Source organism: Myodes glareolus, chromosome 18 (assembly GCF_982192425.1).
Source record: "Myodes glareolus chromosome 18, mMyoGla1.1, whole genome shotgun sequence".
Taxonomy (NCBI): domain Eukaryota; kingdom Metazoa; phylum Chordata; class Mammalia; order Rodentia; family Cricetidae; genus Myodes; species Myodes glareolus.
In genome coordinates, this window is record NC_142043.1 from 60898214 (window position 1) to 60924780 (window position 26567).

The 26567-nt window shown below is 40.6% G+C and overlaps 1 protein-coding gene across 1 annotated transcript in view; it reads left to right on the top strand.

Annotated features, from left to right (window-relative positions):
• Positions 1-23557, top strand: part of LOC125411393 (solute carrier family 5 member 4) — a 39984-nt gene extending 16427 nt beyond the window's left edge. The window contains exons 9-15 of the mRNA XM_048451453.2: positions 2381-2516; positions 9574-9681; positions 10806-10956; positions 13477-13645; positions 14528-14743; positions 17541-17643; positions 22828-23557. Coding sequence (XP_048307410.1) covers positions 2381-2516; positions 9574-9681; positions 10806-10956; positions 13477-13645; positions 14528-14743; positions 17541-17643; positions 22828-23042 — 1098 coding nt within the window. The 3' untranslated portion in view covers positions 23043-23557. The remainder of the gene's footprint in view (positions 1-2380; positions 2517-9573; positions 9682-10805; positions 10957-13476; positions 13646-14527; positions 14744-17540; positions 17644-22827) is intronic.
• The last annotated feature ends 3010 nt before the right edge of the window (positions 23558-26567 follow it).

The window sequence follows — 26567 nt, forward strand, 5'->3', positions numbered from 1 at the left end:
ACATTAAGAGAAAATTTGAGGAGGATCTGGACGGAAATGGGGGGGTACCATAATCAGAATATATTATATGGAAAAAAATTCATTTTCAAAAAACAGAAGGAAAAGGGAGACTTTGAAATATTTAGGAAACCAGACATTCAAAATGTTTGAAATTTTAAAGGGACTTTTAAAATTAGAGTATTTTAAGCTGCGATATTAATATTAGTATAAGATCTCGGTGGATAAACAAGATAGGAAAGGTTATAGTTTAATAGTGATGTGTTTGTGTGTCAGACTGGAAAGGGGTCAGTTTTGCTGCATAGTTTTGTGTCATCTTGACACAAGCTAGAGTTATTTTAGAAGAACGAACCTCAGCTGATAAGATGCCCCCACCAAATCGGCCTGTGGAAAAGCCCATGATGCATTTTCTTGATTGAGAATAACGTGGGAAATTCCAGCTCACTATGAGCAATGCTGCCTCTGGACTGATGGTCCCTATTTTTGACTACGTTTTAGAAGAAAATACCAAGAAGCTATGGTTTTATGAGGAGCTTTGAGCACCTACCAAGCCCCTGAAGTTGAACCCCAGCACTGCAAAAGGCGGGGGAGGAAAGAGAAGTATACAAGATGTCATGGGATTATCTTTTTTTTTATTTTATTAAATTATAAAAGTTTCCATTTCCGCCCCTCCTCCCAACACCCTCCCACTCCCCCCACTCTCTCTCCTCCTCCCTCTCCATCCCTTAGAGCAGTCAGGGTTTCCTGCCCTGTGGGAAGTTCAAGTTCCTCCCCCCTCCCTCCAGGTCCAGGGAAGGTGAGAATCCAAACAGACTGGATCGCCAAAATCCAGTATATGCAGAGGAAGCAAGTCCCAGTGCCATTGTCAGTGGCTTTTCAGAAAGGCTCCGGGCCAGCCACATTCAGAGAATCTGGTTGGATCACGTCCTCGTTCAGTCCCAGTCCAACTGGCCTTGGTGAACTCTCATTAGATCAGTCCCCTTGTATCAGTGGGTGATCGCATCCCTCGCAGTCCTGATTTCTTTTTTCATTTTCTTCATCCTTCTGCTCCTCATTTGGACCGTGGAGGGCTCAGTCCGGTGCTCCAATATGGGTCTCCGTCTGTATCGCCATACAACGTCGGATGAAGGTTTCCTCTGCTCTTGCCTTCTTTGCTCACGTTCTCTTTCCTTCTGCCTCTCGTTTGGACCTAGGGAGTTAAGTCCAGTGTTCCAACGTGGGTCTCCGCCTCCATCTCCCTCCATCACCAGATGAGGGTTCTATGGTGATAAGCAAAATATTCATCAGTATGGTTGTGGGCCAAGGCCGGTTCAGGCACCCTCTCCTCTGTCCAGAGAACAATCTGGGGATCTCTCCTTGGACCTGGGATCCCATTTATAATCAAGTCTCTTGTAAACCCTAAAATGACTCCCTTAGTTGAGGTATATACTTCCCTGATCCGTCATGGGATTATCTTATAAAGTCTGCTTTTCTACAGAACTCTTAAGAGATTTGCATGAATTCAGTAGGAATTTAAAATTATATGCATCCTTCTCTGAGGATCATCATAACTAAATATGATTCATAGCTAGGTGTTCTCAGAACATTCTGAAAATAATCTACATGGATGTCTCAATGATCTACTTACTGCCTGATTTTTGTGTTCCCATAGCAATAGTTATGACTAGCCAGAGTCAATTACCTTATAATAGTAGGAAGATTCTGATGATGTCTGCTATATTAGATTCACAGCCTAAAACACAGCATACGTCTGTATTACTACTAATAGAACTATCTAATGCAGCCTGGACACTATGCAGTCTCATGAATATAGGCATGTGCTTGTCACACTGCACCTGTAGAGGTCAGAGATCAACCACAGGTATCAGTCCCTCCCTCACATTCTGTCTGGGTCTCCTGGTCACTGCTTCATATGCCAGGCTAACTGGCCAGCAAGTTACCAAGAATTTTCCCGTCTCTGTTCCCCACCGACCATAAGAGCACAGGGACTACAGACACATGCCACCTCCCCAGGTTTGCGTGGGTTCTGTGGACCCCAACGTGGGTTCTGTGGACCCCAATGAGGGTCCTTGTGCTTTCACCCACTCTCCTGGGACATCTCCTGGGAGCTTTTAAACATAACTATAGCTAACATGTATTGGTCTCCATGTACCGAGTCCTACATACATTGCTCGTATACAGAATGTTATAAGAGGGATAGGACTGCTTGAGGAATGAAGTCACATGACATACAAATTAAACTGTACTTTAAATCATAGTATTCCTCCAAAGGCCTTTAGTTTCAGCCAACGCCATGATTTCTTCTTGAAGTTTTAAGCCCTGAAAGGGAGCTTGGACATCAGTTTCTGGTTGTCTCACTCACTGCGTTGTGTTTCCCTGGCAGGTCATTGTGCAGCGCTGCTTATGTGGCAAGAACATGTCCCACGTGAAGGCTGCCTGCATAGTGTGTGGGTACCTGAAGATACTGCCCCTGTTCTTCATGGTGATGCCAGGGATGATCAGCCGCATTCTGTACACAGGCAAGTCACAGAAACTTAATCTTGATTTTATGCTTAAATCCCATACGCGTTTTTAAGCTTTTTTGGATTTCTCTTCTGTGTTTGGGTGTTCTGCTACATGTATACCTGTGTGTTACATGCATGCCTGGTGCCTGCAGAGTTCAGAAGAGGGCATCAAATCTCTGGGACTTGGGTTATAGATGGTTGTGAGCAGCTATGTGGATACTGGGAACCAAACCCAAGCCCTCTCTCTGCCAAGAACAGCAAGTGTTTTTGTCTCCTGAGCCATCTCTCCAACTCCAAGTATTTTTAAGATATACAAAACCTGGGGGTTGGAGAGGTGACTCAGTAGTTAAGAGCACTGGCTGCTCTTCCAGAGGTCCTGAGTTCAATTCCCAGCATCCACATGGTGGTTCACAACCATCTGTAATGGATCTGGCGCCCTCCTCTGGCATGCGGGCATACATGGAGGCAGAATGTTGCATACATAATAAATAAATAAATCTTTTTTTAAAAAAGATATACAAAACCTTAATAAAATAGGAACCCTGTTCTAGGTAAAAATAAAAGGAGAAATCAAGGATGAGAAAACAGCTCATATCGGGGTATCAGAGGCAGGAAGACCGGTTTGGCATGCCCGACGCTGTTTCTCTTTATACTCAGTTGGGTCCTTTGAGACATCTGAAATAGCGAGTCCTGTTTTCAGAAATCTGGAGACTATGGTAGGAGGACGCTGTAGGACATGGTAGGATTTTTCAGGATGAATTGGTGAGCTGTTGGTGTTGAGTGTGGGAAGGTACACAAGATGGACCTACTTTCTGGATCCCTGAAACAGGCTGGATTTGAATAGATTTCCTCTGCCATGGAACTAATTATTGGTGATAGATTGATTCCTCAAAAGCTGAGGGTAACTACGCAATTGAATTTTTCTTTTTATTTGAAACAGTTTCTTTTACAATATAGTCTGATTATGCTTTCTTCTCTCCCCAACCCCTCCCAATCCCTCTATGTCTCTCTTCCTATCTGAATCCACACCCTTTTACGTCTCCTGTTAGAAAACAGGCATCAAAGGAATAAAACAAAGGAAGAGAAAGCAAAAACAATCAGATTGAAATAGAAAATACAACAAGGAAAAGAGAAGAGCAAAATAGAAAGCACAAGAAACACATACAGACACCTAGACACACAAGACTGTACACAGAGGGATCCCATGAACACACACACACACACACACACACACACACACACACACACACACACACACAAATGGAAGCCATATTATATACCCAAAGGACCACTAAAGTATAAATTATACTCTCAAGTTCAGTGAAAAATTGTGCTGGTATCTTGATGGAGACTGCATTGAATGAGTATGTAGATTATTTTTGGTAGGATGGATATTTTTACTGTATTAATCCTATCGATCCATGAGCATGGGAAATCTTTCCATCATCTGATATCTTCTTCAAGTTCTTCCTTCAATGTCTTAAAGTTTTTATCTTTCACATTTCTCTTGCTTGCTTAGAATTACCCCCAAGGTATTTTATATATTTTGAGTCTATTGTGGAAGGTTTTGTTTTCTTGATCTTGTTCTCAGTTCATTTCTCACTTGTGTATCCGAAGGCTACTGATCTTTGTGTCTTAATTTTGTATCAAGCTACTTTGCTGAAAGTGCTTAGCGGATATAGGAGCTTCCTGATGGAAATTTTAGAGTCACTTACATATACTGTCATACCATCTGCAAATAAAGATACTCTGACTTCTTCCCTTCTGATTTATAACCCTTGATTTCCCTCACTTGCCTTATTGCTCTAGCCAGAACTTCATTGATAAATACAGAGAGAGTATAACCTTATCTTATTCCTGATTTTAGTGGAAATGATTTGGGTTTCTTGTCATTTAAGTTTATGTGGATTACGGTAAACTCATTATTATGTTGAGGTCTGTCATTTGTACCCCAATCTTTCTTGGGCAGTGTTTCTCTACCTGTGGGTCTTGAGCCCTTTGGGGGCCAAAGGACCCTTTCACAATGGTTGCCTAAGACCATTAGAAAACATGGAGATTTACATTATAATTCACAACAGTAGCAAAATTAAAGTTATAAAGTAGCAACAAAAATCATTTTATGGTTGGGGTCACCACAACATGAGAAACTGTATTAAAGGCTCACAGCATTAGAAAGATTGAGAACCACTGTTCTAGGGTGTTAGACTTTGCCAAAAGTCTTTTCTGCATCTAATGAGATGTTTCAGAATGCTTATATAGAGGATTAATTTTTTCATTTATATATGCTGAACCATCTCTGAAATTCTGGGATGAAGTCGACCTGATTATGGTGGATGATGATTTTATATGTTCTTGTATTTGGTTTGCAAATATTTTATTGAGAATTTTCACATCTAAGCTCATAATGGAAATTGGTCTGTAATTCTTTGTTGGGTCTTTATGTGGTTTGAGTTTTACTGTAACTCTGGCCTCATAAAAAGAATTGGGCAATGGTCCTTATCTTTCTGTTTTGTAGAGTAATTTGAGGAATTTTTGTGTTAATTCTTCTTTGAAGCTATGGTAGAATTCGGCACTGAAACCAGCTGACCCTAAAGGTTTTTTTATCCCCTTGGGAGGCTTAACGACTACTTCTATTGCTCTAGGAGTTATACATTTATTTAAACTGCTTGCCTGATTTTGATATAACTTTTGTAGTTGCTATATATTGGGAAATTGTTTTGAAGTATGTCTGAATGGTTCTCTGGATTTACTCAGTATCTACTTTTATGCTCCCCTTTTCATCTCTAAATTTGGTAATTTGCATCTTCTCTCTCTACCTTTGTGTTGTTTTATATCTGTGGCACAGTGGCTACACCTGATCTTATTGCTGCCTCAGTAGCTGCCACAGCTGCCTCCAAGTAGGAAGACAAACATTGTTTTTAATTAAGTCTCTATCCTATTATTTTATCAATAAAAGCTCAGGAGTCAGATGCTGTGGTGAAAACCTGCTAGCTCAGAGAGGCAGAGAAAGCAACCAGATGACGTTCCTTCTTCTGACATCCCAGAAAAGAGAGCGTCTCTTCTACCCCAAACCTGAAAGGACTGCCAAACTCAAAGTCCCTTCCTACTACTTTCTGGGCCTCTCTCTGTCTGCCTTCCTGACCCCCTCTTACTCTCTATAACTACTTGCTCTGCCTATTGACCTATGGTTGATTTTATTTAATCCTATTGCAATAAACAGAAAGATTTTTAATTAAGGGTACATACTAGGGCCATCCCACACCACAACCAGAGACAGGTTTTTCCAGTAAATAATGCAATCTCAGGGTTAACAGTGTGATCAAATATCCTGCAACATTTCCCCTTTTAGTCTAGATAAATAGGAAAGGCTTTAACTCTAACACAGTAAAACTATTCATAATAATGAAGCTATTTCTGCCAAGCTTTCCACGATGTCCAGCTTGGTTGTATTTGGCAGTTTTAGGATTAGAAGTATTTTTGAGTTCAAAGTTCTGTAAAATGTGTCGGTCTCTTATGAGCTCCTGAGCAGTTTGTAACTGTGAAGACGCAGTGCGACCGGTAATGAAAGGTCCCCAGACTATCTTACAAAAGATACAGCTTTAATAAAACAGAAGGAAAAACTTACACAGAATCCCACGCTGAATCCAGGCCAGAGTGAGAGGGAGAGAGAGAGGGCGGGGAATTGTACACGCCAGGTTTATAGGTAAACTTTTGCCTTAGGGCAACACACCCCACGAACAGAATGTGATTGGCTGAACTCCCCTATCATAACTGAAGCTGATCTTCAGGTGATGTTTGTCAGCTTAGTGGTGTTACCACAATCCAGGTGGGTTTGTTGTTTCAGGGCCCCATCACCTTCTTAGAGACCTCAAAGGTCACTGCTAGGAATGGCCATGGTTCATTGCAGAAAACTTAAATATTTAAAATGCCATATTCAGCAGATCTCTGAAAGGTTAGAGGACCATAATCAATTAAGTCTATCCGGCCTACACAAATTTAGTTTCTAGTTACCTGCTTCAGACTCTAACCCTCAAATGTGTACAGAAAGCTAGACGAAGTTTATTTCTAGAATTAGTACTCTATATGACCACTAATATCATGATGGAAAGGTTACATGTGCATAATAATCTTATAGAGTCAAATGAAAACCACAGGGTTATGAGATTAGTGGCAATAGAATAGTCCCTTCTTTTTGTTTTTAGATACCCCATACCAGGTGGCTCTTCTGATATGAGACAGAGATTTTGGACTTTCTTTTAACAAGCATGTGTGATTTTAGAGAAAGAGAGAGTCATGCTACAACCCTAAAGTCAGCATTAATTAATTGAATTGGGACCACATAAGGACCATTTCCCACTTATGTCTGTAGAGGGCAGCAGAAACAAGCATTTGGGAAGACTTACAAACGTCTACCCTATTGGAGATGGGTGATACCATCAGGCCAAGTTACTCTTTTTCTTGGGACATTTTCTTTTGATGATCCGTCCTTTTTCAGCAGATGGTTCACTTGTCCAGTGGTCTTTAGATTCTTTAATTGGATGCTTTTGTTCTTCTGGAAAGATAAAAACAAAACCCTGCCCCAACCCTAACTCTAGGGTGTTTCCTCTTTTGGCAGGTCATATCTTTCTTAAGGTCAATTTTTTTTTCTTTTTTTCTTTTTTTTTTTGGCAACAGAAAAAATATTCTTTCAATTAAAAAAATTCTTTGAAATTTTAACACTAAATATACCTCAGTATATGCGGATAAATATACCTATATTCCCCTTTCTCTTTATGTAAAATTTCAAGGATAAAATCTGTTTTTAATCACAAGGGACACTCACTATGAATTTCAGCCTGCCTTTTGCAAGTAGCTTTAAATAAAAATCATTGTAATTCTTATGTGCTGCCCTTTCCTCCCAGGTTTTAGTATTAAAGACTGTGTACCTCCCAAGTACTGGGATTGAAAGTATGAGCCACCACCTGGCTATGATGCCATATAGTTATTCCTAAAGGGTTAATCCTAGTTTAATTTGGTTCTCCATCCCCTCTTTTTTAGTGTTAGGGTAAAATTTCAAGTTTTTTGAATATGTAATCTATCATCCTTGTTGATTTGTTCTGAATTTGCTCCCTGTCAAATTTTATTTTTATTTATTTATTCACCATAGAATATTATATTATTATACATGATATAAATATCCTTTTAACCTGATATAAAACTTAACAGTGATAACAAATGTATAAAAACATAATTGCCTGATATATTAATGCATTTAAAATGACATTGAGAATGTGACACATGTTTTCACTATAGTGAAATTTTTTAATTTTTAAAATTTTTTTTATTTATTTTACATACTAACCACAGTTCCCCCTTCCTCTCCTCATCCCTTCCCCCACCTCCACCCAACCACTCCCAACCATTCCTCAGAAAGGGTAAGGCCTCCTGTGGGGAGTCAACAAAGCCCAACAAGTTCAGTTGAGGCAAGACCAAGACCTCCTCCCATGCATCAGGGTTGAGTAAGGCATCCCACCATATGGAATGGGTTCCAAAAAGCCACTCATGCACCAGGGATAGATCCTGGTCCCACTTCCCTGGCAAATTTTAATATCCTAGTCTTAACTAAACATGATATCAACGTGTCCACTATTTTATTGTTTCACATGCTTTGTCTGCCTTGCTTGTATGGGCTACAGAAAATTTGCCGTTTCACAAGGTTTTGTCATTTCCAGTCATACCTCCCATGGCCAGATAACTTTGTCATTTGTCTACCAGTTAGTGGTTTTCTATTTAGATGACCATATAGTTACACCATTGCACACACGCCATGAATCGGAGAAGATATAGATTCTCCTTTTGCCTTCCTTAGCTGTTTGTCTTATAGCCAATCGTGTTACTATTATTTCAGCATGCTGTGCAGATTTGGTAATTCCTTCCATGGTAATTAGCCATTCCATCCCCAGTCTACAGGCTGCCGCTTTCCAGATAGCTTTGGTTCCTTCGGTGGGTGATGATCCATTAATAAACCATGCATGAGTCAAATGTTGCAATAATTATGTTGGTCGCCACTGTGCAATGGTCCCTCTTTTAGGGGAAGGGGGACAAGTTTAGGGCTGGGGTTATAGGCAACTGAGCTATTTCCTCAGTGCAGGAAGGCACAGCCCTCTTTGCTACCACATTCTGGTCATGAAGGAATTCACATAGGGACCAGTTCCGCAGTAACACCTTTCCTTCCATGACTAAGCCTGCAACAACTCTTTGTTTCATTGATTCTTTGTAATTTTTGTTTCTCTTTTATTGCTTCCATTCCTGAGTTAGGTTATTTCTTGTCACCTACACCTTTTGGGTGTTACTTCTTCTTCTTCTTCCTGTTCTAGAGCTTTCAAGTGTGTTGTTTAGTTCCTAAAATGAGATCTTTCCCATTTTTTATGTAAACATTTAATGCTGTGAACGTGCTTCTTTGAAACTCCGTTGCTGTGTCCCAAAGATGTGGCTATATTGTGTTTTCATTTCATTCAATTCTAAAGAGGTTCTAGTTTATTTCTTACTATCCATCTTCACCCACTTTTCATTCAGCAGTGAGTGAGTTGTTCAGTGTTCATGAACCTGTAAGCTCTCTGTTGTCTCTGTTGTTGGTATTCAGCTTTGATCGCTGGTGGTCCTGATAGGATGCAGGGGATTGTTTCAATTTCCTTGTATCTGTTGAGATTTCTTTGTATCCAAATATGTGGTCAATTTTGCAGAAAGTTCCATGAGCTGCTGAGAAGAAGGTATACTGTTTCATATTTGGTTTTCATGAAATTCTGAAGGGCAATCATCTCCTCCCACATGCTTTGAAGCTCTAGCTGGGTCATATCTGAGGGATAGTCTTCCCTGTTGGGTCAGACCATCGACATCTATGAAAATAAGATAAGGCCAATGGCATGGTCTGAGCAAAGGAGTATCAGATCTTCGACATAAGATTCAAATATGAATCTCTGTTTCCAAACAAATGTCTTTTCTCCCACTCATGAGCTTACCTCTTTGTTCAATGGTTACAAACTATGCCTGCTTAAATCCAGCTCACTGAACTAACTTTTGAATATCTCCCCAGATATGGTGGCCTGTGTTGTGCCTTCTGAGTGTGTAAAGCAATGTGGCGTTGACATTGGCTGCACAAACTATGCCTACCCAATGTTGGTGCTGAAGCTGATGCCCATGGGTAAGTAAAAGCCTGGGCTCACACAGCCTCAGATGCTTGGTCTGTAGATGAGCTCAGAAAGGGCCGTGGTATGATCCTCAGCAATTATGACTTTACTTCCATTAACTCAGCCCTGTTCATCAATATTTCTTGGGCACCTTTTACATTTTGCCAACTGTATGCTGAGCCCAGCCATTCCATTGTTGGAGCAGATGTTTCCTGTTAGAAGAATCTTGACTCTTTAGGCTCAAGACTCTTTGAAGAAAATTAAAAATATCTCAATTTTCTTTTTGCTAATGCAAAGCATCGCTTAACCACAAACATATATATCCAGAAGAATAAAGGTTAATTATGGGCCAATAACACTGAGATATTAGATCTCAATATATTTAATTTACAATCACTTATTGAATGTATTATATCCCAGACACTAACTTGGGAGTCCAGAAACATTGGTGAAGTTGCAAAAATAAGTTCCCCTACCATTTACAATTAACATTTCAGTTTCCTGATATATAAAATAAGCCATGCATGTGAAGCAAGTAAAGTATTAAGATGCTGGAAATTGATGGTGGTGAATTGAAGCAGATCAAGGTAGAGAACTCAGCTGTGACCAGTTGCAAACTTGAGTTAACACTTCCATGGCCCTTCCTCCATCCTGACACACATGAACATTTTCAGAGTGAAGGGAACATGGCTCACAGATCTGAAACCACTTTCCCCCATCTTCTGTCCTAGCAAATGTGGGACCAGAGCGAACTAGAGCATCCGGTCCCTATAATCGTTCAAAATCTTTGGTTTTGTCCTCTCCAGAAACAGTAGAATCATTAACTAGATTTTTCCACTAAAGCTTTGTTTAGTCAGGAGATCGCTGCAAAGAAAGATGGCATGACAGGGTTTACTCTGTTTCTAAGCTGGCATCTGAGTTTGCATTGGGGACTAAATTCCTCATTGTGTGATACTGAGGAGGGAATTATGTAGGACGTACCACACGATTTCTATCTTGTGTGTATTTGGGTATCTGCTCAAATACTCAGTGTTCCAGACAAACCCATTGTGTTGAAGCGACTCCCTATTTTTTAGCCTGGCACTCAAAGGAAAGGATACGCAGCCACTAACCAGAGCTTCACCTCTCCTGACCCCAGGACTTCGAGGCCTGATGCTGTCAGTCATGGTTGCCTCTCTCATGAGCTCCCTGACCTCCATCTTCAACAGCTCCAGCACCCTCTTCACCGTGGACCTCTACACCAAGATGAGGAAGAAGGCGTCTGAGAGAGAGCTTCTGATAGCCGGACGGTGAGGGAACCTGGTCTCGGCCTACGGCTCCCCTCAAGAAGGGAAGACAGGGTGATGAACTAGAGTGTGCATATCCCTGACTTTATTGAAAATAATCATCATTATACAGTGGAAGTAGGAACACTAGGGGCAATTTAATTCTCTTTACACATACAAAATTTGAGGCTATTTGAATGAGATGGTTGCTTTTTTCATATTTTAAGGGCTTTAGGTAATTTTTTTTTGTTTTGACTTTTTTTTCTCACAACCCCCTCCAACCACATCTTCACAAATCCCCGTCTTCTCTTCATGCTTCGTCTGCAGATTCACTCAAGACTACCATGTACAAGGGACAATGAATCCAGTTACTATTACAAATGAGAGTACCAACTTCATGTTCGTGAAGGATTAGATGTTAGAAAGGGACAGACTTGGGGAAGAGACTACTTCTAGAAGTTACTTAGAGGGTACATCAACCAAACAATCCCTAAGCAGTCTGAGAGTTCAGAAGACACATGAAGTAAAAACAAACAACCAGGGAGAATAGTTAAGAAAGACCCTGTTTTCCTCTTCCTTGCTATCAAGTAGACCCAACACTGACACAGCATTCTGTAAAGTGAGTTTAAAGTACAACATACATACAGAGAACATGGATAGCATAAGTATACAGCTCAGCGGTGTGTCTCAAAAGGAGCAGCGTGTAGTTGCTGCACATTAGAATTAATTACTAATAATAATACGCATGATATAATAACAATAATAAATATGGTTGCCCAGAACTCCGCTCAGTTCCTGCCTCTCCAAAGTTAACCACTATAACATCTAATGTTATTGAGTCTTCCTGCTTTAGATTATCAAAAATACAGTAAATCGGCATACATTTCATGATAGATGGTGTCTTTGGCTCAATGTATTTTATGGCATGCAGTCATGTTTCCAGGTGTATTTTCTTTCAGTTCCTTGATGCATGGTATTCAATATCTTAAAACCTCAGCATTCATCCGCTCTACTGTTCATGGCCATGTGGCTTTGGTTTAACTCTCCAAGTGATTATGACTTATTTTGACTTAGAAAAAATACATTGGTAAAATAGGTGGTAAGGTAAAAGAGCAGTAAATTTCCCTTTTATAGTTACCATTATTGAATAATATACTTACAGTATGTTTTTTCATTAATGAAAACAAGTTATAATTTACCTGTGGAGCACCACTTCAAGTTTATCTCTGAACTTCTCAGCTAGTTAGAAGAGAAACTGGGATCCTATTCTTCTTCCTTATGTGAGACCTGCCTGCTCTCCATGGTTTCTCACTGTGGTTTGGGGCTAGAAGCAGTCCCATAGAAAACCGAGAAGCGCAGTGTCTGTAAAGACCAGTCTCGGAAGGGCACTGCCTGCTTTCTTGTGAGGTTGGTATCAAGGGAAACTCGCCACCTAGTTACATATTCCTCCTTGCTTTTGACAGTAGCAATAGCTTTAATAAATTAAACACTTGGAGACGGAAACCCAAAGGACCTCACTTGTCCCCGATATTAACTGGAGAAAGGCTGTCGGAGAAGAAAACGGAAAGCCATGGTTTGTTTCTTTGTTTTTCCGGAATGATTTTCAGGATACAGTGGTCCCACTAGTCAATACATCAGCTTGGAGGCAAATCCTCTTTAAGTCTCAATGACGAAGTAAAATCTGTTTCATCTCTATTATCAAATGCCAATCTCCCCAAATACAAATGTGGAAAAACATACACTACAAAAGTGCTTGATTCAGGGAAGCACACTACGCCTCTGCAGGGCAGACAGATGAACACAGCTGCAGCAGGTGAATCAGAATCCGAATACATTTTATGAAAAGAGTCTAAAAATAGTAGGGGGAAGAGACAAAAGTAAGTCAGAGCGAAAGGATGGCAGGGACCTAATGCCAGGAAGTGTCCCTGTGGAGGTGGCACTTGAGTGAAGTCTTGAAGTTGGGGCAGGGAGTCCATGGCTACGTGGGACAGGAACAGTGAGAACAGCACGCAAGTCATGCGTGTGGCAAGGAATAAGGCTGTCCCCAGGGAGAAAGTGAGAAAACAAGATGAACACAGCTTGCCAAGTATCCAGAAGTCAGGCCATGCTGGACCACTTGAGCATGTGACAGAAAGCAATCGAAGTGGATTGGGAAGCATCTGGTTTTGTTTCTTGTGGAAACTCATTCCGTTTTCTCTAACTAAGAAAAAGATAAAATAGATTCTACTTTATTGTACAAATAACTGCCAATTAACAAAACTCATACAGTATTAATTTCTGAGATATATGCTTTGTGTTAAGGATGATTAACCTTCTGCTGACATAGGACTTACTAGGAAGCACTAGGCTGACCTGAAGCCTATGGCAGGTTTAGACAAGAATTGTCGACATTGAGCGAACAGACGATTAGCACAGCATGGGTTCGTATCAGCTCAGGAAACATAGTTTTATTTTGAGCACGAATAAATGGCACAGGGATAAGTTTAAAAACTCAGTAAACATACGTATGGCACTGTCGTTTAATGTCTGAATTATTTTTTATAGGCTGTTCGTCACTGTGTTAATTGTCACCAGCATCCTGTGGGTCCCCATAGTAGAAGTATCTCAAGGTGGACAGCTGATCCATTATACGGAGTCCATTTCGAGCTACCTGGGGCCTCCTATTGCAGCCATCTTTGTGCTCGCCATCTTCTGCAAAAGGGTCAATGAACAAGTAAGTGGGAAACAGGGAGGGTTTTCCCTGCTGGTGGAGGAAACATTTGTTTCTCTCACTGGTGGGACCCGATGTGTTCTTGCTATTCCGCATGTATACTCAAGGTCTGTCTCAGCTTCTACTGTGGTCTCCATGTCTGATCCTTACTAAAGAGTGATTTGCCCCTTGCGCTCTCCATTCATAGTACAGTCTTCACATGGTTTATGAAGCACCGTGTGCACAGTGCAGTGCGGGAGAACAGCTTGGGAGACGGACTGTCTGTGTCCCATCAGGACTCTAACATAGTGGTCGGAAGCCAATAACTCCACTCTGTCCAGTGAGGATGATAGCAGTGCCCACTTTATAGGAGTGGTTATGAGAATCAAAGCAGATAGTAGAGTAAACACTTCTGAAAAAGCTAGTAAAAATTAAAATACATTCACTGTTATTGTGGTGAGAATAGTTGATCTGCTTACGTCTACGTCTCATCCCTTGTGTGTTTCTAGCTGGTCACTGTATCATGTGATTTTCAGGAAAGTGACAGATTCCTACCACTTAGTGTCTAGTGCTTGCTCGGCCCTTCAAATTGTGTAGCATTAATATCATAATTCTCTTTGATCTACAAAATAAAGCACAAGCTTTTATTCTACATATAAAAGACAACTTAGAAATTTTTCATTTTGGGTCAGTGTTGACAGTAGAGTCCTGGGGTTGGACAGTCAACCCTGTGATGGTATTTCAAGACCACAGAGGACAACTTCCCACTGATAATTTGTGTTTGCGAGCTTCCCAGTTTGTTGGTCCTTGTCTAAGAACACAGTAGCAATTAATTATGACTTATCTGAATGAGCGTCTCATCTTTCCTAAGCACTCTTGGTTGTGTTCTTGTTTTGTTTTTAACAGGGAGCATTCTGGGGTCTGATGGCTGGACTCTTATTGGGCCTGATCCGTATGATCGCAGAGTTTTCTTACGGGACAGGGAGTTGCCTGGTCGCCAGTAACTGTCCCACGATCATCTGTGGAGTGCACTACCTATACTATGCCATCATTCTCTTCTTCGTGTCCATGTTGGTTGCCCTGGGAGTTTCTTTCTTAACAAAACCCATCCCTGATGTACACGTGAGTGTCACACAAACCGGTATCATTTGCTTTCCATAGTTGCATAATGGCAACCTCAGCTAATGCCAGGCTAATGGGATTGTTGAACTATTAGATTTAGGAGGAACTTAAAAGATAATCAATCGGCTTTTAGCTGAACGAATTGATCGTGTATGTGTGAAGCAACAGCATATTGCTAAGAGGCTAAGACACGGGCATACATTTTTAAGGCCAGTGAGATGTCTCCACAGGGAAAGGGACGTTCTGAGCAAGCCCAGCAACAAGCTGAGTTCAATCTCTGGGACCCACATCGAAGTAGGAGGGGGCTGAGCCCAGAAAATCCTCCTCCAGCTGCCATGCGTGCCCTTGCACACACCCACAAACACATTGCACACAGATAATATAAACAGTGAGCATGCTATTTCAAAAGCTTCTGACACTGTTGGAGAGCATGTCTATGACACTGTTATACATACTGGGAAGGGCATAGTCCCTCCTGTCCCATAGATGGAGAAAGACCTCACAACAGACCTGTCCGTCTGGCCTCTCTGGGTTTGAGCAGAAACTCAGATCCATTATGAAGGCCCATATGGATATGTTTTCCAAAAGCAGAGTAACAGTGGTCAAGAAAAGGCAAAATGGAACAATGAGGTACATTTTTGTCTTTCAAGCTGACAAAAATGCCGCTTGCCACTGCTAATATAAAATGTTGGTGAAGATTTCGTAAAATTTCAGCATCCAAAATTATTGGTAAGTGTGGGAATTGATGCTGGGTAAGAACGCAACTGGGTGTTATTTATTAAACTCCAATTCTCACGATTCATGAGTTATTAATCTTGGGTTCAGGAGCTTGTAGGGAAAATATATGAATCAGGGTTTTCCCTGCAAATGTTATTGACTATGGAAACGGAAAAGTCGGAGTACAACCCAAATTGCCATTTCTAAGAAAATGACTCTATAATGACAGTGTGCCAAATGTTCTGTGGGTGTTTAAGGCGGCTGTGTTACATGAGAATGTCTATAAAGTTGTTCAGTGAGAAAAACACATACAAAATCATATGGGATCTTATAATATCACTTGTGGAATATAAATAGTGTGTGTGTGTATGTGTCTACATGTAGACAAAAACATACAGAAAGACAATTGAAATTTTCAGCACTATTATCTCTGGGACACTAGCAGACACTGTGAGGGGCAAGCAAATATTTATCATTTTGCAGTTTGTGTAATAAAAATATTAGTATGCAAATATATGTTGTATTTTATATATTATATATTATAGTTATTGTGTTATAATTTTATTTTTAAAAGTATAAATATTTTTACACATTTCTATTGATTACTTGGAAATTTCACAGAATGTACCTTGTTGGAGCTCACTTCTCAGTCCTCCCAGGTCCACCCCGAACACTTGTGACCTTCCCCATATCAAAAGGAGAAGAAAAAAAATAAAAATTCTATTTTATGTTGCCTGTATACTCACTGGAGCATGGTCAAATTCTCAGTTTCCAGTCCTTTAAAGTAAACTGAGTCTTTCCCTAACCCCAACCCTCCAGAAACCATAAACTGTGAATAGCTACACTTCAGCATCTTTATCATAATTTTAAGATTTCTCTTCAATGACTTTCTAGTCTAGACTGTTTATTTCTTTGCAGAGTGGGAGTAGGGGAGAGAGGCTGTCATTATATATATTTATATATTATGAATTATATTTACATGCTAATGAAGCTTATATATTTAGATTTTCTATTATTTTTGTATATTACATATAATTATACTGATATTTATTACAAATAGTATATAGTATATGCATTACTAATATCTTTATTACTACAATTTTATACATTATATAACTTTTTATGTGTTTTTTTATTCATCACTCAATCTTGAAGCCATCTTGTTTGCATTTTTTAAGAAGAGCAGTAAATGCTGTGTGGCGGGAAAAGTCAATGCCAAGGGTCGCAAAATTACTTTGCCGATAATATGTCAACAGAATTGATAACTAAATATGTACTCTGAGTTTTGGCTATTGACTGTACATGTCATAGTTTCCAAATCAATAAACATAGTGTTCATCTCCTTACAGCTAGCATAATAATCATAATTTATTATTAATTTTTAATGATGGTGCACCAGCACCTGGGAGGGGGGATGCAGGAAGGTCAGAAGTTCAAGGACATCCTCAGCTACATAGCAAGTACAAAGTCAGTCTGGGCTACCTGAGAAACTATGTAACAACAGCAACAACAAAATTAAATGGAAAACCAATCTCTAACCAGACTGAAAATAACAATGAAGATACTAGGAACAGTTAGACAATAAGGACAGTGAAATAGCAATGAAGTTACTATTCACAGTTAAACAATGAAGTTACAATTGAAAGTACAGAAGGGCAATGAAATAATAAAGTTACTATGATCAGCTGGACAATAAGGACAATGAAGTTAATATTGACAGATAATAAGGGAAATGAGATAAAAATGAAGTCACTATTCACAGTAGAGAATAAGGCAATGAGTGAAGCCAGGTGTAATTTAGGCTAGGTTAATCTCCTACTTTTCTGAAACTATAAAACCCAAAGTGTTTTAGAAATTTTAAATTTTTAAATATTTCCCAAAGAATTAAAAACAGAAATGAGTTTAAATGGTTTGTGTGTTTTGGGGAGTATGATATGGCTGGATATTGTAATATTCAGTACAATCCATAATACTCTTTTGTGCAGTCTGATTTTTTTTTTTAGTTATATAAAACCCAGACTACTGTTCAGTTTTCACAAACATGTGCGTTTTGCTAATGCTCTCTGTGGTCTCCTCTCAGCTGTATCGCCTGTGCTGGACCCTCCGGAACAGTGAAGAGGAAAGAATCGATTTAGATGCAGAGGAGAAAAAGGAGGAAGAAACTGATAACAGGAATGAAGGCGGTAACGACTCACTTCGTATTGGTTTTCATAGTGTGGCTTACTGGGGATTTCGATATATAGTTTTGTATCTTCTTTTTATTTTATTTTATAAAAAAGAAAACAAACTATTGTTTTTCATTTTACATACCAATCCCAGTTCCCACTCCCTCCCCTCCTCCCATTTTCTCCACCAACCTCCCTAAACCACCCCATCCACTCCTCAGAGAGTGTAAGGCACATTGCTTAGGGGGAAGGTCTAAGTCCCTCCCTACTATGTCTAGGCTAAGCATTCTCCAAAGAGAACGGGTTCTCAAAAAGCCAGTACAAGCAGTAGGGATAAATCCTGGTACAGCCAGTGGCCCCGCAGTCTGTCCCAACCATACAACTGTCACCCACATTCAGAGGGCCTAGTTTGGTCCTATGCTGATTCCTTCCCTGTCTGGCTGGAGTCAGTGTGCTCCCATTAGCTCAGGTAGACTGTTTCAGTGAGTGTCCCCATCATGGTCCAGACCTCTTTGCTCATATTCTCACTTCTCCCACTCTTCAACTGGACTTTGGGAGCTCAGGCCAGTGCTCTGAAGCAGGTCTCTGCCTGTTTCCATCAGTTGCTGGTTGAAGGGTCTATGGTAACATTTAAGATAGTCATCAATCTGATTACAGGGGAAGATCAGTTTGGGTACCCTCTCCTTTATTGTTTAGGGTCTTAGCTGGGGTCATCCTTGTGGATTCCTGGGAATTTCTCTTGTGCCAGATTTATTGATATCCCCATAATGGCTCCCTCAATCAAAATCTCTTTTTCCTTGCTCTCATCTCTGTCCTTCCTCCATCTCCACTATTCCATTCCCACAAGCTCCCCTCTCTCCTCCCCTCCTCTTCTTCCCTCCTCTTCCCTTTCTGTACTTCCTTCTTCCCCCACCCCCAAGCTCCCAATTTTGTCAGGTAATCTTGTCTATTTCTCCTTTCCAAGTAGATCTGCATATGTTTTTCTTAGGGTTCACTTTGTTACTTAACTTCTTTAGGATCATGGACTATAGGCTCATTATCCTTTGCTTTACAGCTAGTATTCACTTATGAGTGAGTGCATATCATGTTCATCTTTCTGGGTCTGGGTTACCTCATTCAGGATGTTTTTTTTAAGTTCCATCCATTTGCATGCAAATTTCAAGATCTCATTACTTTTTTTACCACTGAGTAGTACTCCACTGTATAAAGGTGCCATGTTTTCTTTATCCATTCGTTGGTTGAGGGGCATCTAGGTTATTTCCAGGTTCTGGCTATTACAAATGATGCTGCAATAAACATACTTGAACAAATGTCCTTGTAGTATGATTGAACATCCTTTGGGTATATGCCCAAGAGTGGTATTGCTGAGTCTTGAGGTAGATTAATTCTCAATTTTCTGAGAAACCGCCACAATGATTTCCAGAGTGGCTGTACAAGTTTGCATTCCCACCAGCAATGAAGGAGCGTTCCCCTTACTCCACATCCTCTCCAGCATAAGCTGTCATTGGTGTTTTTTATCTTAGCCATTCTTACTGGTGTAAGATGGTATCTCAAAGTTGTTTTGATTTGCATTTTCCTGATGGTTAAGGATGTTGAGCATTTCCTTAAGTGTCTTTCAGACAGTTGAGATTTATTTATCTGCTGAGAGTTCTGTGTTTAATTCTGTACCCCATTTTGATTGAATTATTTGAAATTTTGATGTCTAACGTCTTGAGTTCTTTATGTATATTGGAAATCAGTCATCTGACTGATGTGGGATTGGCGAAGATCTTTTCCCATTCAGTAGGCTGTCTTTTGTCTTAATGACTGTGCCCTTTGCTTTACAGAAGCTTTTCACTTTCAAGAGGTCCCACTTATTTATTGTTGCTCTCAGTGTCTGTGCTACTGTGTATATATTTAGAAAGTGTTCTCCTGTGCCCATACATTGAAGGCTACTTCCCACTTTTTCTTATATCAGGTTCAGTATGGTCAGATTTATATTGAGGTCTTTAATCCATTTGGACTTGAGTTTTGTGCATGGGGATAGATATGGATCTATTTGCATTCTTTTACATGCTGACATCCAGTTATGCCAGCACCATTTGTTGAAGATGCTTTCTCTACTCCATTGTATAATTTTAGCTTCTTTGTCAAAAATCAAGTATTCACAGGTGCGTGGATTAATATTCAGGTCTTTGATTCAATTTCATTGGTCAATCTCTCTGTTTTTATGCCAATACCAAACTATTTTTATTACTGTAGCTCTGTAACAACTTGATGTCAGGGATGGTGATGCCTCCAGAAGTTCCTTTATTGTACAGGATTATTTGGGCTATCCTGGGATTTTTGTTTTTCCATGTGAAGTTGATTGTTGTTCTTTCAAGGTCTGTGAATAATTGTGTTGGGATTTTGATGGGGATTGCATTGAATCTATAGATTGCCTTTGGTAGGATTGCCATTATTATTATGTAGATCCTACCTATCCAAGAGCATAGAAGATCTTTTGATTTTCTGGTATCATCTTCAATTTCTTTCTTCAAAGACTTAAAGTTCTTCTCGAACAGACCTTTCACTTCTTTGGTTAGTGTTACCTCAAGGTATTTTATGTTATTTGTGGCTAATTTGAAGGGTGATATTTCTCTGATTTCTTTTTCAGCTTCTTTATCATTTGTACATAGGAGAGATACTGACTTTTTTGAGTTGATCTTGTATCCTGTCACATTACTGAAGGTGTTTGTCAGCTGTGAGAGCTCCCTGGTAGAGTTTTTAGGGTCACTTATGTATACTTTCATATCATCTGAAAATGGCGAAAGTTTGACTTCTTCCTTTCCTATTTGAATCCCCTTGATCTCCTTTTGTTGTCTTATTGTCCTAGCCAGAACTTCAAGAACTATATTGGATAGCTATAGAGAGAGTGGACAGCCTTGCCTTGTTCCTAATTTTAGTGGAATCACTTTGAGCTTCTTTCCATTTAATTTTATGTTGACTGTTGCTATATATTGCTTTTATTATGTTTAGATATGTGCCTTGTATCCCTGATCTCTCCAAGACCTTTATCATGAAGGGGTGTTGGACTTTGTTGAATGTTTTTTCAGCATCTAATGAGATGTTCGTATAATTTTTTTCTTTCAGTTATTTATTTATTTATTTCAGTTTATTTATAATCAATGGATTATATTGATAGATGTTCATATGTTGAACCATCCCTGTATCTCTGGGATGAAGCCAACTTGCTCATGGTGGATGATTTTTTTGATGTGTTCTTGGATTCAGTTTGCCAGTATTTCTGTGTTTCAGAGTTCTACTGAGGCTGTGGGGGATAGGAGGGCTTGAGGGCAGAGTGGGACTTGTAGCTTGTGGGGTACGATGGATGGAGTGGGGGTGTCGGAGCAGTCTAGCTGCAGGAAGTTTGCCTGCCAGCTGACTAGAAAAACTAAACTAGATATATCCTTTTAATTAAAGTGTAATTATATCACTTTCCCCTTCTCTTTGCTCCCTCTTGCCCCTCAATCCCTCTTCCTCCATTCCTCCCACCAATTATAGACTCTTTTTCTTTAATTAATGTTATATGTGTGTGCATGTATTCAGAAATGCATGAATATAGCCTGATTAATCTATTTCTGTTATGTGTATATGGTTTCAGAGCTGACCGCTTTGGGCTACACAAGCAATTAAGGGGCTCATTCCTAGGAGAGGTTAATTTTCCCATTCTTGGCAGTCATTTGTTGCCTGGAGTTCTTTGCCTAGGAGTAGAACATGGTGAGATTTTTTCCCCTTTCCATGTCAGCAAGTCTATTAATATTGGCATCATTCTTGTCTCGTTTATACAGCTTGTGCTGGCTGGTTTTATGTCAACTTGACACAAACTAGAGTTATCTGAAAGGAGGGAACCTCAATTGCGAAAATGCCTCCATAAGATTCAGCTGCAAGGCTTTTCTTAATTAGTGATTGACTAGGGAGGGTACAGTCACGGTGGTGTGGGGCCATCACTGGGCTGGTGGTCCTGGGTTCTGTAAGAAAGCAGACTGAGCAAGCCATATGGAGTAAGCCAGTAAGCATCGCTCTTCCATGGCCTCTGCATCAGCTCCTGCCTCCAGGCTCCTGCCCTGCTTGAGTTCCTGCCCTGACTCCCTTTGATGACGATGATGGACTGTTACCTGAAGTATAATGAAATACAAACTCTTTCCTCCCCTGCTTGATTTTTGGTCCCACTGTTTCATCACAACAATAGGAACCTGTGAGGCACAGCTACTTCTGTGAAAGAATGTTTCACAGTAGACCTTTTTGTTACTCTTCTTCCAAGATGCTCCCTGAGCCACAGATGCTGGAACGGAGATATAAATGTATTCACTGGAACGTGGCTTGATCTTGGCATTGTGTCAGGTTAAGCTTTTCTGTAATGACTTCATGGACTGTGGAGATAAGCTTCTTTGCTGACAGACGACACCTATACTTAATCTGGTTTCTTCAGTTATCCAACTCTTGAGAAGTTGTTGTTTTTATAACAAACTAAGTATTCAAATCCCATACTGGTATAATAAGGAAGATACCTTGATAGATATGAAATACATCCACTGACTCACCTGCATGTGCATCCTTCTGTCCGTTCATGGTACTTACTACCTGCCAGGTGCTGAGATGACATTCAGTTACATGTAACCGTCTGGGTCTTCACATCTTTTGATCAAGTATCTAGCCTCAACCTCAGTTCTTAGTATTCTCCCCAGTGAAGCCACAGAAAGAGGGATGCCCCGGCTTTTTTTATACTCCCCAAGATCCTAGGATAGTGTCACAAAGATATTTTCATGAAGGACATTATTGGAATTTTTTCAACAATTGTGAAAACAAGTATTATAATATAGTTTTACTTTTTTTAAAGTGATCTTAAGATAACTTCTTCTTTTAAGTTGTTTATCCACTCTATAATATTTAAATGGTTCTCTAAATGGTCTTTTCTTTTTTTAATTTCAAAAACCCATTGTATATTGAGACTAGAAAAGCCTCTGTGGTATTGCATGCAAATCCTTCCCCTTGTTACCCCATTTAGTCATTTTTTTAAACTTACTTTGGGGGATACTTTACATAGACAAATTTGTAAATATTTTCTCAGTATTCTTCTGGCTCTTATAAAAATTGTGATCACTGTTTACAGACATCTCTACGGTATTGAACAGATGTTCAGTCTATATTTGGTGATGGTTTATTTTCCTTTCTTTGTTCCAGACCAAACGGAGAAACCTCGAGGATGTCTCAAGAAGACTTATGATTTATTCTGTGGTTTGCAAAAAACAGAGCCCAAGCTAACTAAAGAGGAGGAAGAAGTCTTGAAGAAGAAACTCACGGACACATCAGAGGAGCCCTTCTGGAGGAATGTCATGAACACCAACGCCATTGTCCTCCTGGCTGTGGCAGTTTTTTTCTATGGCTATTTTGGCTGAGCGCTGTTTCACCCTCAACAACACTGGTTAAGCAAAGGATCACTTTGTGTACTCTCATTCTACAGTTTGTTATCTTGTGAAGGGACAGTAGCAATTTTGTAATAAGTTTTGTCAGACTGATTTTTTTGTCATCCCTCTATGTAAATATAATAGTTTGTGATTTACAAACCCACTAAAGTGACTTCATGTGAGCATGTGAAGTAGGCAAAGAGCCAGGCTACCCTATAATGACAGTGATTGAAGGCCTGTCCTTGGGGACATTGACAAAAAGGTAGTGTGAAGATTTTTCTGGGGTTGGTGGCATTCACTGTAAATGTTGATTGGGCTGCCGGCCATGGGAGAACATGCCTTTGTAAAATTTTATTGAACTGTATAGTTAAGGCAAGTGAATTCCACTGTTTGTATTATTTCTATAAAACTTTACTGCTTATATTGGTTCAGTAAAATAAAAAAGTAAGAAATAACACAAACAACACAACAACTTCAACAAAAAAAATACAATTTTTCTACCAGCATCCTGTATAAAAGTGTACTGTACAATGGGAACAGTAAAGACTGATCTTTGAGAAGGTAAAAAAATGTCCATCAGTAAGCCATCGGCAGGAAACATCATATTGAGTGAGGTAACCCAGACCCAGAAAGACAAATATGATAAATACTCACTCGTAAGTAACTTTTAGACATAAAGCAAAGAAAAACCAGCTTACGAACCACAATCCCAGAGAACCTAGACAACAATGAGGACTCTAAGAGGGACATACATGGATCTAATCTACACGGGAAGTAGAAAAAGACAAGCTCTCCTGAATAAATTGGGAGTGTGGAGATCATGGGAGAGGATTGAAGGGGAGGGGAGTGGAAGGAAGGGAGCGGAGCTGGCCAGGATCCAGGGAAGCAGGTGTAGGATCCAGGGAAGCAGGTGTAGGATCCAGGGAAGCAGGCACACAGTACGGCATGGGGGAGGGTGGGGAGGAGGGTAGGGGGGAGCATGGTGTGTGGCTCCAGGAATGGATTGGTAAAACTGGAAATTTCCAGTACTGAAGAACAAAGCAGACTTACCTTGTAGACAAAAAGACAGCTAACAACATAGAGGGTGCCACCTACTGGCAGAATCCGGGGGTAGGGGGAACAGAATTCAATCAAGCTTCCCTCTGAGGAAGGACAAGACAAACAGAAATACCAGCAACAAAATCAAGATGTCAAACAACTCCCTGGGCCAAACTTGCCTGTCAAACATCTAATCAGGCACACAGTTCGCTGGTCGTTCAGGCAAGTGAAACAAAAACCAGGATACAGGATCCCCCACTACTGACACCCCAACTTAGTGTCGGGGAACTAGAAGTTCTCAGAAATTTTTTCCCAGACTAGGAAGAGAGCTCCCTCAAAATGGATCTCCCTAATCTCAAAAAGATTCTCTCCATCCTACACCTTTGTACAGATTTTTAAAGTAGGCCACAAACTGGATATTAACAGTATATATGCCTGTGGCTATTAAACTGTATATTCTCTACCCTCTTTGGGAAGATTAGGAGTTAGGAAATTTTCAAATAACTTATTAGTGTGCATTTTTTCCTAAATAGATGTATAAGTTTCCCACTTCCATTCAACATCTCCTACATAGCATCCATTTAGTATACAGTACTTTACAAATCCTAGCATTGCGGGGCACGAGAAAGCTGAATGGGGTACGGGACCCTGTCCTGCAGGAGCTTCCTCTTGAACTAGTGAGAAAGCACAGCTAACACCAGGGACTAAGGACCGTTGACTGTCACCATGGTTAACCTCCAGCGTCTGCATGGAACCCCTGGAGCCTTAGAGCTCTTCAGGGAGTGGGAACAGTAATGACTTCGGTTGCTTTGTAAAAGTTGGCACAAAATGGTGTGTGTGTGTGTGTGTGTGTGTGTGTGTGTGTGTGTGTGTGTGATAAGCATGTACATGAGGCAAAGCTGTTGGGGAGATAGAATTCCGCATGCTGCTTGCCTCTCCTGGGCATGTAATTATTTAAATGTAATATTTTGTCAGGCCATGTGTGGTGGCTCAGACTCCCAGCAGAAGGAAGACTGAGGTAGAATCCGTATGGGAATGACAAGGGTGACACCTGATAAAAGCGTGTTCCTCTATTGCCTACAGGACTCAGGACTGCATTGGAACACCCCACCTAACTGTAGGGTGAAAAAGCACTCCTGGGTGCACATACGAGTCCATGCACATGTACATGTGTGCACACATGCGCACATGCACACGCTCACACAGACAGACACACACAGAGCCATGCATCCAAACACCTCATCCACTCATCTAAGCACAGGGTGAAGAGGAATTCCTGGGCATGCACACAGATAATGTGTCTGAATACTCCATCTAATCACGGGGCTAAGAGGCACTCCTGGGCACATATACCATGTGCGCGCGCGCACGCGAACACACACACACACACACACACACACATGCACGCACGCACACACACAATGCATCTGAATACCCCATTTAACTGTGGGGTGAAGAGGCACTCCTGGGCACACATACACACCAGACCCTGTTTTGCATTTGTTCTGCTTCTGGATAATTCCAGGTCTGGAGGGAAGAGACGCTTCCTGACTCATTTTACCTTTTATGACCCAACTTTCGGGTAACAACCTTTAATGCCTGCCAGCTAGTGGGATGCCTTTTTCTGAAGACTTCCTCTACAAAGACACCAAAATGATTCCAGAAGAGGGATGATAGGCAGGGACTTGGAAAGGCCACTCCATCAAGTTCTCCAATGAAACGGGGATGACTGGAGTTGAAGAAAGAAAGAGGTCTCCACCAGGAACACTCACTAAGGCACCTCCTAAGTAGGCCTGGAAGAATCCAGTCTATTGTTCTCCAACAGAAAACTAGGTGTCTACCACCAGTTTCCCTCTTAGGATGAACTCTGAAGAACAAGGAGTAACTGGGACCCTCAGGAGATCCTCAGAGGGAGAAAACTAATTTTTCTCTAAAACTGCTTGGCCACACAATGACCTGACAAATGGAGAAAAATGACCACGTGGTTGAGGGTGCTGGAGGACACGAAACCTCTGCAGGTGGCTGTGTCCCGAGTCCTTTGCACACTTTCGTGCTTTGGGGTTTGATTTATTTTTGAGACAGGGTCTCACTATGCAGCTCTGGCTGGCCTGAAACTCGGGAAGCAGACCAGGCTGGCCTGAAACTCACTGAGCCACTCGCCTCTGCTCCCTGAATTCTGCGTGAAGGTGTGTGCCCCCATGCCTGGCACAGGCACCACGTGCACACTCAGATTCGTTGTGCTTCTGGCAGAATACTTTATAACAAAACTTTACTAAACATCAAAACAATAAAAATACAAATTTACATGTACTACTGAGAAAGGGTACAAGACAATAGGTAGTATGTAATCCCATGCGTCTTAGTTAGGATTCTGTCACTGTGAAGAGACACCATGACCACGGCAGCTCTTATAAAGGAAACCATTAACTGGGGCTGGCTTGCTGCTCAGAGGTTGGCTCCACGACAGGAAGCATGGTG